At 43.9% G+C, this 18,934-nt stretch overlaps 1 protein-coding gene across 1 annotated transcript in view; it reads right to left on the reverse strand.

The window, feature by feature from the left end:
* The window catches only part of MTMR7 (myotubularin related protein 7), a 98,849-nt gene that overhangs the window by 41,708 nt on the left and 38,207 nt on the right, over window positions 1-18,934 (reverse strand). Inside the window, exons 3-4 of the mRNA XM_055416498.2 lie at window positions 17,873-18,035; window positions 9,319-9,476 (exon numbers count right to left, since the gene is read on the reverse strand). Coding sequence (XP_055272473.2) covers window positions 9,319-9,476; window positions 17,873-18,035 — 321 coding nt within the window. The remainder of the gene's footprint in view (window positions 1-9,318; window positions 9,477-17,872; window positions 18,036-18,934) is intronic.

Below are 18,934 nucleotides of genomic sequence, written 5' to 3' on the forward strand. Positions count from 1 at the left end.
CCAACCTCCCAAGCTCATCTTCAGGGCCAACTCAGGGCCTCTCCCTCAGACTTCCCAGCATTCCACCCCTCACCATGCATTATAACAGCCCTCTGCTTTTTATGTGTTGATTTTACAAGTGGTAAGAAATGAGTTACCCTGGCAATGATTCCCCCAGTGCAATCTCTGGAGACTTGGAATGATTTTATCAGAAATTAGGGGTTTAGGGGACTTTCTCTGGTGGTCCAGGGGCTAGGACTCCACTCTGAGCTTCCAATACAGGGTAGGGGGGAAACCGGGTTTGATCCCTGCTCAGGAAACTGCGTCCACACACGCCACAACTAAGAGTTCACGTGCTGTGACTAAGCGCAGCCGAATTAATAAACAGATTAAAACTTTTAAAAAGCCATCTTAAAAAAAGAAATCAGGGGTTTAGAACCCGGTTCCAGTTTGCCAACTTTAAGACTTTCAAGAAACCAAATTACTGAGCACTTGCTACTCTCTTAAGACTGACAGGGAACAGAAATGACATTGCCCCGGGCCGATACAAGGATCAAATCAGGTAACACCCACAAGACTCTTCACCCTTAGGTCTGACAAAAGTGGAAGTGGTGGCAAGAGTAATAGTAGTTGACTTGTTACTAGACACATAATTTGCTTTGATATTGGTCTACCTATCTTTTGGGGCTTCCCTGATAGCTCCGTGGTAAAGAATCGGCCTGTTAGTACAGGAGACACAGGTTTGATCCCTGGTCCGGGAAGACCCCCTGGAGGGGGATGAAATGGCAACCCACTCCAGTATTCTTGCCTGGGAAGTCCCATGGACAGAGGAGTCTGACGGGCTATATAGTCCGTGGGATCGTAAAAGAGTTAGATGTGATTTACTGACTAAAATAACAACAATCCCTTCTTTTTGCAACAGGAGGATCGTTTGAATGGCAGTTCCTAAACTTTATTTCCTAGAAGTCAAGCATCTTCTTGGACATTTGAAGGCGAGTCCTCAGGCAGGTGCAGCAGCAGGCGAAATGCTGTGTGCATGTCCCCTGTCCATTTCGCCTGCCCTGACCACTCTGAACCTCGGGACAGAAGGGCACGAAAATGCACCACAAAGCTCACGTCAACTGCTCTGTGCTCAGGTCCTCCCTCGCCTGCCTCCCCGCTTGCCTTTGTTACCAGACTGGGTACCACACTGAGCAGGAGATGGAAAGGCCACTGAAGTGACTCTCAGGCCCAAAGCATTTCCCCAAAGGCATTTTAGGAAAGATTACCAAAGACATCAATGTGGGCTCTGGCACTGAGACTCGGGAGGAAAATCCCAAGAACAGATGGTCCAACCTACTTGGAACCCGAGCGATCACTGGAATTACTCCCCCAGACACTGCCCTGGCTTCCCCTACAAATACGGTGTCTGGACCGCTCTCGAGTCAGCAGCCAGGGCATGACTACACTGAATTCAAGAGACGTGTGGTCACTGCATCAGACTTACTATGTTTTCCTAAAATAACAGTTTCAAAAAGGAAATTAGTAGGATTTCAGAAGTTGGGAATTACCCACTTTCTTTAACAGCGCTGGTGGTGGTTCAGTCGTTAAGTCTTGTTCACCTCTTGCAATCCCATGGACTGTGGCCCATCAGTCTCCTCTGTCCATTGGATTTGCCAGGCAAGAACACTGGAGTGGGTTGCCATCTCCTCCTCCAGGGAAATCAACCCTGAATATTCATTGGAAGGACTGAGGCTGAAGCTCCGATACTTTGGCCACATGATGCAAAGGACCGACTTACCGGAAAAGACTCTGATACTGGGAGACAATGAAGGCAGGAGGAGAAGGGGACAACAGAGGATGAGATGGTTGGATGGCATCACCGACTCAATGGACATGAGTTTGAGCAAACTCCGCGAGATGGTGAAGGACAGAGAAGCCTGGAATGCTGCAGTCCTTGGGGCCACAAAGAGTCGGACATGACTTCACAGCTGAACAACAACCACTACCACCAAGGTGGACAGAAGTAAATTCATCCCTGCTCTCATGAAAGCGGACAGCACTTTCCAGTAGAAATTAAACGTCAATCCTAGAAAGCGCTGACGGGTACTGCTTTTGCAACAAGCTCACACAGCTGAAGTTAAAATTATGACAATGAATAATACAAAGCACAGTGCAATTTATGCTGCCAGATTCTAAGACTACTCAATGTGCCCCCCGAAAGTTTGTCTGGCCTGGAAAATCACATAAGAGAGAAAATAAGAAGTTCAGAAAAGTGGGCAATGCTCCTCTTTTGAACTTTCTTTATATTTATTCTGTCTTAGACAACTGAAGTGGATTAAGTTAGAAACATTCCTGCATAATATTTTTATTTTAATAAGGGAGTGATTTGCTTTGTCTTCCACTAAATAAACCCTCCTGTGGTGACTACATGTCTTACTTGGCCTGGTCAAGAAGAATCTTTGGGAGTAATTCATTTACTCATTCAACAAGTTTTGTTTAATTGAAACATATTTGATATATAATACTGTATAATTCAAGGTGTGCATGTGCACGCTTAGTCACTCAGTTGTGTCTGACTCTTGGAGACCCCATGGACTACAGCCTGCCAGGCTCCTGTGTCCATGGGATTCTCCAGGCAAGAGTACTGGAGTGGGTTGCCATTTCCATCTCCAGGGAATCTTCCCAACCCAGGGATCAAACCCAGGTCTCCCACAATGCAGGTAGACGCTTAACCCTCTGAGCCACCAGGGAAGTCCTACACTGTCTGAGCCACCAGGGAAACACAACTTAAGGTGTTCAGTTAAGTCGCTCAGTTGCACCCTACTCTTTGTGATCCATGGACTGCAGCACGCCAGGCCTCCCTGTCCTTCACCAATTCCCGGAGCTTACTCAAACTACTCAAACTTATGGCCATCCAGTCAGTGATGCCATCCAACCATCTCATCCTCTGTCATTCCTTTCTCCTCTGCCTTCAGTCTTTTCAGCATCAGGGTCTTTTCCAATGAGTCAGTTCTTCCCATTAGGCGGCCAAAGTATTGGAGATTCAGATTCAGCATCAGTCATTCCAATGAACATTCAGGACTGGTCTCCTTTAGGACTGACTGGTTGAATCTCTTTGAAGTCCAAGGGACTCTCAACAGTCTTCTCCAATGCCACAATTCAAAAGCATCAATTCTTTGGGGCTCAGCCTTTTTTATGGTCCAACTCTCACACTCATACATGACAACTGGAAAAAATCTTAGCTTTGACTAGACGGACCTTTGTCAGCAAAGTAACATCTTTGCTTTTAATATGCTGTCTAGGTTGGTCATAGCTTTCCTTCCAAGAAGCAAGTGTCTTTTAATTTCATGGTTGCAGTCACCTCACCATCTGCAATGGTTTTGAAGCCCAAGAAAATAAACTCTGTCACTGTTTCAATTGTTTCCCCATCTATTTGCCGTGAAGTGATGGGACTAGATGCCACAATCTTCGTTTTATGAATGTTGAGTTTTCAGCCAGCTTTTTCAGTCTCATTAAGTGGCTCTTTAGTTCTTCTTCACTTTCTGCCATAATGGTGGTGTCATCTGCTATTGATATTTCTCCCGGCAATCTGGATTCCAGCTTGTGCTTCACCCAGCCTGGCATTTCACAAGATGTACTCTTCATATAAGCTAAATAAGCAGGATGACAATATACAGCCTTGACGTACTCCTTTCCCAATTTGGAACCAGTTCATTGTTCCATGTCCAGTTCTATCTGTTGTTTCTTGACTTGCAAACAGATTTCTCAGGAGACAGGTAAGGTTGTCTGGTATTCCCATCTCTTTAAGAATTTTCCACAGTTTGCTGTGATCCAAACAGTCAAAAGCTTTAGCATAGTCAATGAAGCAGAAGTATATGTTTTTCTGGAATTCTCTTACTTTTTCTATGATCCAGTGGATGTCAGAAATTTCATCTCTGTCCCTCTGCTTTTTCTAAATCCATGGTGAACATCTGGAAGTTCACAGTTTACATTCTGATGAAGCCTGGCTTGGAGAATTTTGAGCATTACTCTGCTAGAGTGTGGGATGAGTGCAATTGTGCGGTAGTTTGAGCATTCTTTGGCACTGCCTTTCTTTGGGACTGGAATGAAAACTGACCATATCCAGTCCTGTGGCCACTCCTGAGTTTTCCAGATTTGCTGACATACTGAATGCAGCACTTTACCATCACCTCCACTAGCTCTGTTCGTAGTGATGCTTCCTAAGGGCCACTTGACTTCACATTCCAGGATGTCTGGCTTTAGGTGAGTGATCACACCACCGTGGTTATATGGGTCACGAAGATCTTTGTATCATTCTTCTGTGTATTCTTGCCACCTCTTCTTAATATCTTCTGCTTCTGTTAGGTCCATACCGTTTGTTTCCTTTATTGTGCCCATCTCTTCATGAAATACTCCCTTGGTATCTCTGTATATTCTTGAAGAACTCTCTAGTCTTCTCCCATTCTTGATCTTGCATTGATCACTGAGGAAGGCTTTCTGACCTCTCCTTGCTAGTCTTTGGACCTCTGCATTCAGATGGGTATATCTTTCCTTTTCTCCTTTACCTTTCGCTTCTCTTCTTAGATATTTGTAAGGCCTCCTCAGACAAGCATTTTGCCTTTTTGCACTTATTTTTCTTGGAGATGGTTTTGATCACCACCTCTTGTATAATGAACCTCCATTAACAGTTCTTCAGACACTCTGTTAATCAGATCTAATCCCTTGAATCTATTTATCACTTCCACTGTATAACCATAAGGTATTTGATTTAGGACATGACTGAGCGACTGAACTGAACTTAACTGAATGGTCTAGTGGTTTTCCCTACTTTCTTCAATTTAAGTCTGAATTTGGCAATAAGGAGTTCATGATCTGAGCCACAGTCAGCTCCTGGTCTTGTTTTTGCTGACTGAATAGACCTTCTCCATCTTCGGCTGCAAAGAATATAATCAATCTGATTTCAGTGTTGACTATCTGGTGATGTCCATGTGTAGAGTCTTCTCTTGTGTTGTTGGAAGAGGGTGTTTGCTATGACCAGTGTGTTCTCTTGGCAAAACTGTTAGCCTTTGCCCTGCTTCATTTTGTACTCCAAGGCCAAAACATGTCTATTACTCCAGGTATTTCTTGACTTTCTACTTTTGCATTCCAATCCCCTATGATACAAAGGACATCTTTTTCGGGGGTTTGTTCTAGAAGGTCTTGTAGGTCATCATAGAACTGTTCAACTTCAGCTTCTTCAGCATTAGTGGTTGGGGCATAGACTTGGATTACTGTGATACTGAATGGTTTGCCTTAGAAACGAACAGAGATTCTACCGTTTTTGAGATTGCACCCAAGTACTGCATTTCGGACTTTTTCGTTGACTATAAGGGTTACTCCATTTCTTCTAAGGGAGTCTTGCCCACAGTAGTAGATATAATGGTCATCTGAATTAAACCTGCCCATTCCATTCCATTTTAGTTTACCGATTCCTGAAACGTTGGTGTTCACTCTTGCCATCTCCTGTGTAGAACATATTAATCTGATATATTTGTACGCTGTAATATGATTGCCATCATACTGACAATTAGCACCTCTATCATGTTACATGATCATCCTTTCTTTTCAGTGGTAGGAATCATTAAGTTCTAGTCTCTTAAAAGTGTGATGATTATAACACAATATTGATGTCTATCAACAAATTTTTACTGAACATGATGTACTATATGCCCGGCATTAGGTTAGGTGCTAGGGCAGTAATGAATAACAAAAGAGTTACTGGCCCCAAAGACTTCACATTCCCCGAAAAACTGATCCTTGTTGCCCTGGTTACCATCTCCCAGTAAATGCATTTACCACTGCGGGGTAGTGTCCATCTGAGGGACCAGCCATGGCATTATAATCAGAGACCTCTGTGCTTCCTGAGGGTCCGTCACACAGCTGAGCACTTTGGGACGAGAGTCAGCTGTCAGGAACTGTGCTGTATCTACATAGACAGCTGTCTTCTTAAACATTTAGGACCTAAAATTTACTTTAAGAATTAATGATGGAATAGGGAGAAATTTATGATATAAAGCAGGAACAGCATGAAATGATTTATATATAAATACAATAATATACAGAAACTACAGCTGTAGAGAACTTACATAAACAAGATTTTTAAAAATTACTGGTTTGGATTATACTTTCAGTTTTATTCGAAGAGAAACAGATTAAAATTTTAACCCGGTAATGAATGCCCATTATTTTATTTAATTAAAGAAAGACCATTTTAAGAGTTAGGTACATGGACTTCCCTGGTAGGCCAATGGTTAAGACTTCACCTTCCAATGCAGGGAACGGGTAGGGGTTTGATCCCTGGTGAGAGAGCTAAGATCCCACGTGCCTTGTGGCCAAAAAAACAAAACATAAAACAGAAGTGATACTATAACAAATTCAATAAAGACTTTAACAATGGTCTGCATTAAAAAAAAAAAAAAATCCTTAAAAAAAAACAAGAGTTAGGTATAAAAGGAAACCTTAGCTTACAGGGACTACCCGAAGCAAATGTCTTATAAAAAGGGATAAGAACAATGCTGATAGAGATGACGCTGGTGATAATTAGCTTGGAGAGAATAGGGCAGTGCTGGTTCTGGAACCTCAGTTTCAGTACTCTATGTATGGAGTTGTTTCCACCACAGGCAATAGCTTCTTATCCATCAGATGACACCACTAGCCCCATCAAGGAATTTGTGAAAAGAAAGAAGTAACTCTTGTAAAAGAAGGAAGGAAAAAGCAGATGTTTTTCTCACCCATGAGGTTAAAAGCAAAAGTAACAGATGATGACATAACCTTCCCAATGGACTATGAGTCAGAAATAGTTTGATAGAATTAACTTTTATTATATTTTCTAAGCTGGTTGAATAAATAAGGGTTCATCATCTTTCTCCCATTTCAAGGACATTTGTAAAAATCAGAAAATCCCCTAGGTTTTCACCTTTTCAGTTTCAACACAATTTGCTGATTGTTAGTTTGGGTTAGTTGTATTACTTTTGGAAAAAAAGAAGCTAACTCATGTTTTGCAGTCTCTACATGGTAGGACTTGAGTGACTAAATGTGAGTCAAGTTTGTGGTGCTAAGTCTAGAAGGAAACCTCATCAGACATATGAAGAACCTGTGTTTGCAGCTTAGCCTCATTTTCACCCTCACCCAAGGGTGTGTCATGTTTTTAAAAATGTTTTGTAATTATTCAATTTTCTATACTAAACTTGGATTTTCCTTCATTTCTTTCGGTCTCTCTCTCTTTTTTTGTTTTTACCAAGTATTTATTTATTTATTTTTGGCTGAGCTGGGTCTTCGTTGCTGCCCACGGGCTTTCTCTAGTTGCAGCGGCGGGAGCTCCTCTCAGCTGCGGAGCACAGACTCCAGGGCGAGCTCCGCCAGTTGCGGCTCCTGGCTCAGTAGTCGGGGCGCGCGCGGGCTTAGGTGCTCCGGGGCATGTGGAATCCTCCCACGCCTTCCAGGGATCGAACCTGTATGCCCTGCGTTAGCAGGTGGATTCTTAACCACTGGTCCACCAGGGAAGTCCTTTCTGTCATTTCAAGGCTAAAAATCCACTGTAAAGGTCGGCTTTAGCATGGGAACAGATCGTTACATTAGCCGGATACTTTATAATGGTTAAAACAGAAAGGGCGCAAATGTCTACTCGCGGTGTAAGATTATGCTAGATTTAAGTGCGATTAGGAAGAAAAGTCAGTATCCCGAAAGTGGCCATTCTATCCCAAATGATCTATAAATTCAAGATATTCAGAAGAGGGCTTCCCTGGTGGCTCAGTGGTCAAGAATCTACCTGCCAGTGCAGGAAACACGGGTTTGATCCTTGATCTGGGACGATCCCACATGCTGCACAGCAACTAAGCCCCTGTTGAGCCTGTGCCCCCCAACAAGAGTAGCCACCAGAATGAGAAGCTCTCACACCACAAGTAGAGAAAAGCCTGTGTAGCCGCAAAGATCCAGCACAGCCAAAAATAAATAAAATAGTAAAGTTATTCAGCAGAAAGATGTGGGAGGACCTGACCTTCCACATATTTATTGACAGCAACATACTCACATGTTATATGAAGAAAAGCAAAACACAAGGCATAGGTAGTATAATTCCATTTTTGTTGTATGTATTTGAACTGTTCCTTTGCCTCCACATTCTCCGATTTTAAACAATGAAATACATTACTCGTGTAAGGAAAAAGGTCTTAAACTACGCAGATGAGAAAAAAGTGAAAAGTTTAAAACCTATTAGAAGAATATGGGCTTCTCAGGTGGCACAGTGGTAAAGAATCTGCCTGCCTATGCAAGAGACTTGGGTATGATCCCTGGGTTGGGAAGATCTCCTGGAGGAGGAAATGGCAACCCACTCCAGTCTTCTGGCCTGAAAAATCCCATGGACAGAGGAGCCTGGTGGGCTTCAGTCCATGGGATTTTCTCCAGCAAAGAGCTGGACATGACTGAGCACACATACACACAGAAGAACATTAGGGCAATGAGACACGCGCTATTTTGTTCCTTTTTCTCTCTCTTTTGCAAATTCTCTACAATGTTCTGACTGTACTTTCATTACTGGAAACACTTTAAAAATTAATAGGGAAACCAGCCCTGCTGTGCAAGCCCACCTTCAGGGAGAATATGAATAAGCTCTGCACCCCCCCACGTCCCTATATTCCCCATTCCCTCTGGAAGTGCAGACATGTTTCTCCACGGTTCTCCAGGGAAGCCTCTTGGTGACCTTGTGTACCAATCAAGAGTTCAGGGAGCCCAGAAGGAGCTGATGCCAAACTGCCATCAGAGCCTCTGCGACTCCCTACTCATCACTCACTGAGCTATAAAAAGACCGGGCAGGAGAAGGGAGGCGCTGCCCCGAGGGCGCCACTGGGCCTCTCTGGGGTTCCACTCCTTCAGCCATCGGAGGGGATGGTCTCTAAGGCAGCTTCTTCAAACTCTCAGATGCAGGTGGAGAATACAGGTGGCAATACCCAAGGGAGACTTGGAAATCCACACATCTGTACCCACAAAGAGCTGCTGGAATGAAAGGAGAGCTAAAGGAAGTCATGCTCAGCTCTGTGACGTCAGGGCTTCATCTGGATTAAGCATCTGCGTTTCACCAAATGGGCTTCCCCCATGGCTCAGTGGAAAAAGAATCCGCCTGTGATGCAGGAGACACAGGAGACGCCAGTTTGATTCCTGGGTTTGGAAGATCCCCTGGAGAGGGATATGGCAACCCACTCCAGTATTCTTGCCCGAAAAACCCCACGGGCAGCGGAGCCTGGCGGGCTACAGTCCAAAGAGTCACAGAGTCGGACGCGACTGAGCGACGAAGCACTCATTTCAGCAGATGCCGCCACTCACCCTGTACTCTCTGTTCACGTCGCTGGGCTGCCAGTAGTCATCAGGGAGGCCCATTCGCTTGTATTCTTTGCTGAGCTCAATCAGCATCCAGCCTTGTTCCCTTTCTTCTCTATCCAGCTTGGGGTTGAATGAAAAGCAGTATAGCTCCTCGTATTTCACTGCAAAAAATAAGGGAGAATAAAACCAAATCAAGCCAAGTCAAAGCCACAACCGAATCCCCCCAAATACATTCTGCCCGGGCTGGAGAGGCCAGCCCAGCTGCTCACCCTTGGGACCCTCCTAGAGGCACCCCATCTCTATGGTGGGGCCACCCACCTCCTCCCAACGACGACAAGACCTCAGGACAACTGAACAGAGCTTTAAAAGAACTTCTTTCCTTTCAGGAGTGTGACCTTCCCCATATTGTGGGGTTTATTTTTTTTAGTTTCTTTTGAAAACTAATATATTTTCAGACCACATAAAATATTGAGCTTAAAAATGAATTAAGAACATATGTGTACTTACAATATTTAAGACATGGAAATAAGCTAAGTGTCCATCAATAGATGAATGGATAAAGAAGATGTTTCATATATATACACATATACAGCCACACACATACATATACACACACACACATATATTAAAAAAGAATATTATTCAGCCATAAAAAATGAAATATTGCCATTTGCAGCAATATAGATGGACCAGAGAAGGCAATGGCAAGCCACTCTAGTACTCTTGCCTAGAAAATCCCATGGATGGAGGAGCCTGGTAGGCTGCAGTCCATGGGGTCGCTAAGGGTCAGACACGACTGAGCGACTTCACTTTCACACATTGGAGAAGGAAATGGCAACCCACTCCAGTGTTCTTGCCTGGAGAATCCCAGGGATGGGGGAGCCTGATGGGCTTCCGTCTATGGGGTCACACAGAGTCGGACACGACTGAAGTGACTTAGCAGCAGAGATTATCACACTAAGTCAAGCAGAGACAGACAAACATTATATGACATGACTTTTACATGGATTCTAAAAAACAGTACAAATTAACATATTTACAAAACAGAAACAAACTCACAGACATAGAAAACAAACCTATGGTTACCAAAGGGAAAGGAGTAGGGGAATTAGGAGTATGGGATTAAACAGATACACACCACGATATATAGAATAAACAAGGAGTTACTGTATAGCACAGGGAACTATATTCAATAACTTGTAATAAACTACAAAGGACAAGAATCTGAAAAAGAACATATAGGTATAACTGAATCACTTTGCCATACATCTGAAACTAACACAATATAGTAAATCAAATATAGTGCAATGCTTTTTGTTTTTGTTTTAAAGGACATACATATTACTTTGACAACCAGAACTCAATCTCTTTATGTATATCGAGCTAAAGTTTGGGATGGCTTCTCAGAGTTACAGAGAGGCTTGGTCATTGCCATGTTCTAAGGTTCAAACAGCATTAAAAAAGAAATGATAAAACAGCTGAAAAAAACTGTGAAATATATTTAAATATTTGCACTGAAAACACTTGAACTTTCAACAACTATGTAAATGTCAGAACTGTACTGTTCTCACAGTATTTCTAGGATTCTTTAAAAGAGATCCATTCATAGTGCATGGCACCCTGTCCATGAGTGGTGAGTTGAAGGATGTGTGATGACAGACTTCTTTCAGGTCTGCCAGACCATCTCTGACTTTGGGCATCACCTTTTATGCTTGCAAGGCCAGGCCTGACAGCCATTCCCAGCAAGATCGAGGATTTTGGTTCTCTTGCTCTGGCCTTGCCACATTGAGTGAGGCAACTAAACCAGTGCTGTCCAACAGAAATACAGTGTAAGCCACGTGTGTCATGTAAGATGTCCTTGTAGTCACATGAAAATTGTAAACAGAAAGTGAAATTAATCTTTACAATATATTTTATTTAGCCCAGTATATCCAAGGCATCAACATATATGGAATACAGTGCCTATTAATATTTTTCACATTGTGTTGTACTGTCTTTGAAATTCTGTGTGTTTCACACTGAACAGCACATCCTAGTTCAGACCAACCACATTTCAAGCCCTCGACAGCCCCATGTGGCTAGTGGTTACCTTCTAGACAGTGCAAATTGAAGCACTTTTGGTGATAATAAACCGTGGCTGATAGTCAGTGAACCACTGTTTCCCTCCAGATTCTTTCCTGATTAAACATACTGACGGGCATCTAGTAGACATCATCACAGGTCTCCTTGCAGAGATGAGAAATCTGAGGCACAGGGAGGTTTGGCAGTGTCCCCAGGGTCACACAGAGAGCAGGTTGGAGTCCGCTACACAGCACATGCTCTTCTCCACCACACCCGCTGCCCCTCAGAGGCAGCCCCTTCTCCCTTCCCCCCACGCGGGCCACTTTTGTACAGTTTCTTTCCAACCATCCCCCCTAAACTTCCTTTTCATTTCTCCAACAGAACTGTTTCTCCTTACAGTTTTCTTAGATCATTTTTCTTCCTTCATCTGTCAGTGGAATTCAGTGTGAACAACTGAATGCTCTTAAACATGCCTCTGTAAGTCCAACAGTGCAAACTAGCACCAGCAGAAGGCCACAGTAACACACAGGCAGCCTGAGGTCAAGGCTGTCTCCAGCTTCTTTTGATTACTATTGAAATGACTCACTTACAGGTATGACCACCTGACTGATTCACTGGAAAAGACCTTGATGCTGGGAAAGACTGAAGGCAGGAGGGGAAGGGGGCAACAGAGGATGAGATGGTTGGATGACATCACCGACTCAGTGGACATGAGTTTGAGCAGACTCTGGGAGACAGTGAAGGACAGGGAAGATTGGTATGCTGCAGTCCATGGGGTTGCAAAGAATCAGACATGACAGAGCGACTGAACAACAACACAAGTATGATAAGATAAGGGTCATACTTTAAGTACTAGACTTTAGCATTAGGCAAGTATTCTTTCTTGCAAAAAAAAGAAGGAAGAAGACTAGGGTTTATCAGTGAGATAAGCTATATTCTGTTTTAGTGTCTCTTGATGTCGTATTTCCAATGTGAAAATTGAGCACACAGTTTCAACAAAGAAGATGCACATGTACACACGCGCGCACACACACACACGCACAATGTAGACACTTCCAGTAAAATCAGTTTCTTGCCATCTTAGCAAACTGAGCAGACAGCATATAAAACTGACGTCCAGTTCTGGGAATGGTTAGCCTGACACTGACATATGTTTTCCATCTCTAAGTACCCTTTTCATGACTCAGGCTTCTGATATCATAATGTTAACCACAAATGCAATTTGTTTAAGAAGCCAAAAGAATCTCTTGAGAAAGCCTCCATTCCCTCAGTGAAAGGAGTGCTAAGGAAGATGGGGAAATGACAGAAGTGAAGTTCCCTTGGTTAAATGTCTATACACAGGTTTAAAGGTAGAGGAAGAAAACCACTCTATGACTACTGATGATTTTCTGTGTTTGGGGTCATTCTTGCTGTCATTAGAAAGAGACAAGGAAACCGCACATAAATTCATGCAAGAATAATTTGTAACCGATATTAAGATCACTCTTGAATTGGGAGCCATCAGAATAGGTTGCCATTAAAATAACAAAATTTTCTCTTTCAATTATTTTTAAGGAAAAGGGTGATCAACTATACCTCTGGCCCAATTTGTGTAAAACTCTTCATAAGGGCAGAGAAACCCCCATTTTCATCAGTCAAAACTCAGTTTTGTTAATGTGGGCAAGCTTCTTACCCAGAGGTCACCCCCCAGGAAAAGCCCTCAGCTACAAACTGCCTACTCTGAGAATGTAAAAAGTACCATTAACATCGATTCAAGGTTTACTGAACATTTCCAAAGCACAATGTTTTGTTCTCCTCACCTCCATCTCCTGCAAAATACATAGTAGAATGTTTAATAATCAAGATGCAAGAGTCGTGGGTTCAATCCCTGGATCGGGAAGATCCCCTGGAGTAGGAAATGGCAGCCGGCTCCAGTATTCTCGCCTGGAGAATTCCATGGATAGAGGAGCCTGGTGGGCAAAGGTCCATGTGGCCGTAGAGAGTCGGACATGACTGGGCAACTAAGCACAAGGTCAGTTAAGTAAAGCAAGATGAGGAAGGAAAGGGGAAATTCACCTGGAATCATCAGAAGGACAGGTATATGGGGTTTTACTTTATTAAATTTTTTTATTTTGTATAGAGTATAGCCAAGTAACAATGTTGTATAGTTTCAAGTGGAGAGCAAAGGGACTCAGCCATACATATACATGTACCCATTCAAGGCTATGGTTTTTCCAGTAGTCATGTATGGATGTGAGAGTTGGACTATAAAGAAAGCTGAGCACCAAAGAATTGATGCTTTTGAACTGTGATGTTGGAGAAGACTCTTGAGAGTCCCTTGGACTGCAAGGAGATCCAACCAGTCCATTCTAAAGGAGATCAGTCCTGGGTGTTCATTGGAAGGATTGATGCTAAAGCTGAAACTCCCAATACTTCAGCCACCTCATGCGAAGAGTTGACTCACTAGAAAAGATTCTGATGCTGGGAGGGATTGGGGATGGGAGGAGAAGGGGACGACAGAGAATGAGATGGCTGGATGGCATCACTGACTCGATGGACATGAGTTTGAGTGAACTCCAGGAGTTGGTGATGGACAGGGAGGCCTGGCGTGCTGTGATTCATGGGGTCGCAAAGAGTCAGACACGACTGAGTGACTGAACTGAACTGATTCTCTGATACGGGCCTCCCCTGTGGCTCGGGTAAAGAACCCATCTGCAATGCAGGAGACATGGGTTCGATCCTTGGGTCGGGAAGATCCCCTGGAGAAGGGCATGGCAAACCACCCCAGCATTCTTGTCTGGAGAATCCCCATGAACAGAGGATCCTGGTGGGCTATAGTCCATGGGATCGCAAAGAGTTGGAAATGACTGAAGCGACTTAGCATGCACACATTCTCTGATATGTAGGGTTTTAGAACCCAAAGTAATGAAAGTTAAATTGCTCTCCATGCTCTACTTAATTCAGGCAACTTAAAATAAATGTAATTTAAAAACCATTTAAAGCGGAGTGAGAAGGTAACAGTTATTATTGGGTTTTGGACATTTTAAAATAAAAATAAAGAGAACTTTCCTGTTTTCAACAGACAAGTACTCGAATTAAACATCAGGAAGCTGACACTTAGTAGAAAAGGGCTACTGGACCCAGAGTTTAATATTATCAATAAAAGGAAAACTGTTACTGGAAAAACTGCTTAAGTGGCACTGACTCTGATAAGAACTATAAAAAGTCAAAGTAAGCTAATGAGACTTATGCTATTATAAAATGGGGAAACAGACAAAAAAATGGTTTAAATATTAAGAAGGGCCCACAAATACTACAAGAGAGAAAGATGATAGATACAAAAATAAACAGCAGGAAGCTAATGAGAGGGAGGAGAAAAGAAAGGATGTGGGAGGAAGGAAGCCCTCTGAGAAACAGGGGTCTCTAATCAGAAAAATGTATAACCTTATTAGTACATCAGATCTACAGAGTCAATTCATTTCCTTACTTGGGGTATAGCCCAATTTTAACTTATCCCTTTAAGAAGAATTAAAGAATTCTCTGGATCTGGCTTCAGTATATTTTGCTGGGATCTTTTATAGTCCATGACCAAATCCTTACCAACCTGAATTCACATAAAAGACAAAACAATAAAATCTTGACAAATTTTTTAGTCATTTGATTTATTCTTATCCCAGAAATTGCAATTCAATGAAAAGAGACTCTCAAGGGCTTTGAAACTATCTCTTCATATACCTTGACTTAAACAGACTCCCAAACGTTTCTTCTTTTGTTTAAAAAAGAAAAAATCTCCTCTACGGGAACTTGGAGTTAGCTGTATCCATAAGGAGAGCTGGAAATACGAGCTTTGTATTGATGACTAACCACAATGACCTCAGAGATCAATACTGTGCTGCTGGAACTCAAAGTTCCATTTCCCCACCAAACACACACCCACACACTCACACACATCCATCCCCCCCACACACACCCAGAGCCCCCTTCTGACATGCCTCAAGGAGAGCCAAGGTGTAACTTGTGAAAGGTCCTGGGATGTCCTGAGACGCCACCCCACCTCCAGGGGAAACCCTTCCACCTTTTACCAGCTCCACCGAGATTCAAAACCCTACTTTCAAGATTGGGCTGTAATACGGCCTAACTTTAGCCTTGCCTTTAGCATTAAACTGTGAAGCTGCCTGGGTTCTAGTTCCTCTTTCCACACTCATTAAAGTACCATGTTTTACATAAACTGGCAATTCTAATTCCAATGTTTCACAGTGCTTTAAAAAAAACAACATCTTCCAAGCTAATGGCTTTAATTCAATTAATTACTATAGTCTCCTTCTTTGGTCTCTGGCTAACACTAAACTCCCAAAACTACATCTTTAAGAAAAACTGTATATTTTTAAAAGCAGGGGAAACACAGCGGGTTTCCTCCCTGGGGACCCTCACAATGTAAATCTGGGAGCTCGCTGTTATCTGGGGCCAGGGCTCTCATCGCCATCGTGATGGACTCTTCCACTCAGGCCTTACCCTGTTCTCTGGGCTATTCCTAAATCCCGTTAATCCGGCCAGAGCACATGTATTATCCAGGACATCCATTAATCAGTGACACAGAAACTGCTGGCGCACAATCCCCCTCACATTCCCTGCCACACGCAGCCTAACGTACATCTTCCCAGAACTTCTGTTCCAATTATAGTGTGCCCTCCAAAAAGTTCAACTGCTTTTCTGGCTAACTCTGCAGTTCTTTTCAACACAGAGAGATAAAAAAGCCTCAGTGGGCTGACTTGAAAGGGAGTGAAGTTAAGTCAAAGTGATCAGATTCTGACAGCTCCCTGGCAACTCTCCCATCTCAAAACTTCAGCTCCTGGCTCTCAACAGACAATGTGGTCCATTCGTATCATAAGAATCTGCGGACCCAACCAAATGCTTTGAAGAGTTTACAATCAAACATTTTCCCCTGAACCAAAAAGCATTTAGTAAAGTATCTATTCAGCAAAGTAACTGAATATTCACTGGAAGGACTGATGCTGAAGCTCCAATACTTGGACCACTTGATGCGAAAAACTGATCCATTGGAAAAGGTCCTGACGCTGGGAAAGACTGAGGGCAGGAGGAGAGGAGGGCGACAGAGGGTGAGATGGCTGGATGGCATCACCAACTCAATGGACATGAATGTGAGCAAACTCCAGGAGATAGGGAAGGACGGGGTAGCATGGCAAGCTGCAGCTTATGGGGTTGCAAAGAGTTGGACATGACTCTCTGTGGCTGAACAACAACATTAACTGTAAGAACCTGTCCTATTTCACTTATTAGTGACTGCTGGGTGAACACTACTGAGGATGCCACTGTTTATACAAATGATCTCTTCTCACTGTATACTTCTCCAAGACACTTAGCAAAGGAACTGACAGTCCACACAAGCCACACACACAAGAAACACTTGTGCAGAGTTTCTTAAATTTACAGCATAGTAAGTTGACTCACTGGAAAAGACTCTGATGCTGGAAAAGGTTGGGGGCGGGAGGAGAAGGGGACGACCAAGAATGAGATGGCTGGACGGCATCACCGACTCTGTGGACATGAGTTTGAGTGAACTCCGGGAGTTGGTGATGGACAGGGAGGCCTGGCGTGCTGTGATTCATGGGGTCGCGGAGAGTCGGACACAACTGAGCGACTGAACTGAACTGAAGCTGTAAATGTCATAGGTTTATAGCATAATAAGCTGTAAGTCTGAAGACCCTACGATGAGGGATACGCAACCAGACAGTAACTAAAAGCATACATTTTTCAAATCAGCCATTCTTCCTACAAAACCTAAGAAGGTTTTGTGTAGGAGAATCAACATATACATACCTTGAACAGTCACTGATGCCAACCTTGGAAAATACATATTAGGATCAAAAAGCAACAGAAAGCAAAACTTAAAAGCCCCCACATAGGTAAAACTGCACTAGACCATTTGATATGTTTTCGACACAAAACAATTTGTGGGTTTTGTCAGAGGCTTCAATCAAGGTGGCTCGATTACCACACTTTGGAATGATTTCATCCCCAAAGTAAAGCACAACTACAACCTCCCTCCAAGATAAATACTATGAATAATGAAAGAGGCTCATACTGTAATTAACTCAGACAGAGGCCCCAAAAGACAGAAACTAAGTCAGATTTCTTGGCCTCATCTGAAGGCTTGTTGCTGCTTAGTTGCTCAGTCATGTCCAACTCTTTTGCGACCCCATGGACTGTCGCCCACCAGGCTCCTCTGTCCTGGGCTTTCCCAAGCAAGAATACTAAAGTGGGTTGCCATTTCCTTCTCCAGGACATCATCCTGACTCAGGGATCGAACTCACACCTCCTGCATTGGCAGGCGGATTCTTTATGATCTGAGCCACCAGGGAAGGCCCCATCTGAAGGCTGGGCTAATGTATAATCTCTAACACATTTTAATTAAGAAGCATTATCCACAATTTTTCAACACGATCTGTGACTTTCTTAAGCGTGAGTCCACCATGAATGCCAGGCCGCTCTGCCCTACCTGGCCTTGCGAGGCGGATGAGAGAGATGTACACATCGTGGCAGTCCCTTTCCTGCGGGATGATGAGCTGTAAGAGCTGAAAGTTCTTGCAGCGAATCAGTAGAGGGCACCCGGTAGCTGTCGTGGCCTGTTTCTCGATGGTGGCGATCTGACTGTGAAGAATCTACCACCACAAGTTAATGTGAGTAAACTAAGCACAGATAACAGGTACATAGGACAGAAAGCAACAGGTCTTGTCACAGAGCAGGGTGAGTACAGCTCTTAGCAGGCAGCCATTGCTGGGCCTCATTATTCCCGCACCCTGTTACTAGGCAACAGGTCTGGCTCAGCCATTGGTCGGTTGTCAATAAGTTGTCCTGCTCAGTGCTGCAGAGGGTACTGCCCACTCTGACAATGAGGGACCAATGGAGAAGTGATTCAGCTCAAGGGTCGGTGGTGAGGTGGTCGTCAGGTGGAGAGTGAGGTAAGAGGCAGAGTCAGGCCTTCTTAGTGACTCAAGACTTAGCCTTGAGTCAGTGGGTGAGCCAGGGAGCCCCAGGCACAGACTAGGGATGACGTCCTGCGGGGCTCCAGAGCTTTGACTACGGCCCTCCACTAGCCATGGCCCAGGCACTGAGGAGTGGCGAACCTCTCCCCCAACCCTGTCCCTCTGACCCACTACCAGTGGCCATCTGTCTGGGTCACAGTCTGTGAGACCTGGTCTCCCCCCATTTGGGCGGCTGGAGGAGACCGAGGGGCAGCTGGATTAGGTGCCTGGCTCCCTTAGGGATGACAGCTGGGCAGGGTGTGGGAACCTGGCCCTGATGGAGCTGCCAGCTGAGCTCTGGCCTTCTCTTAGCCAGGAATGAGACCTTGGAGGGTGAGAGTTGTGCCCTGGGACCTTGCCCTTTCTTGTCAGGACGGAGAATAACATTCGTTTGGTAGAGATTTATAGGAACATGGTTACCTGACCATGACCTGATCTCAGGAGCAAAGGATCTGACCCCAAGAAGTCTGCAACAACTAACCACGCCCAACCCTCATCTTTTGCTTTTAAAGGGGCTTGCTGAAAGCTTTCAGTAA

Source organism: Moschus berezovskii, chromosome 26 (assembly GCF_049115385.1).
Source record: "Moschus berezovskii isolate FMDL1 chromosome 26, NW_MosBer_1.0, whole genome shotgun sequence".
NCBI lineage: Eukaryota > Metazoa > Chordata > Mammalia > Artiodactyla > Moschidae > Moschus > Moschus berezovskii.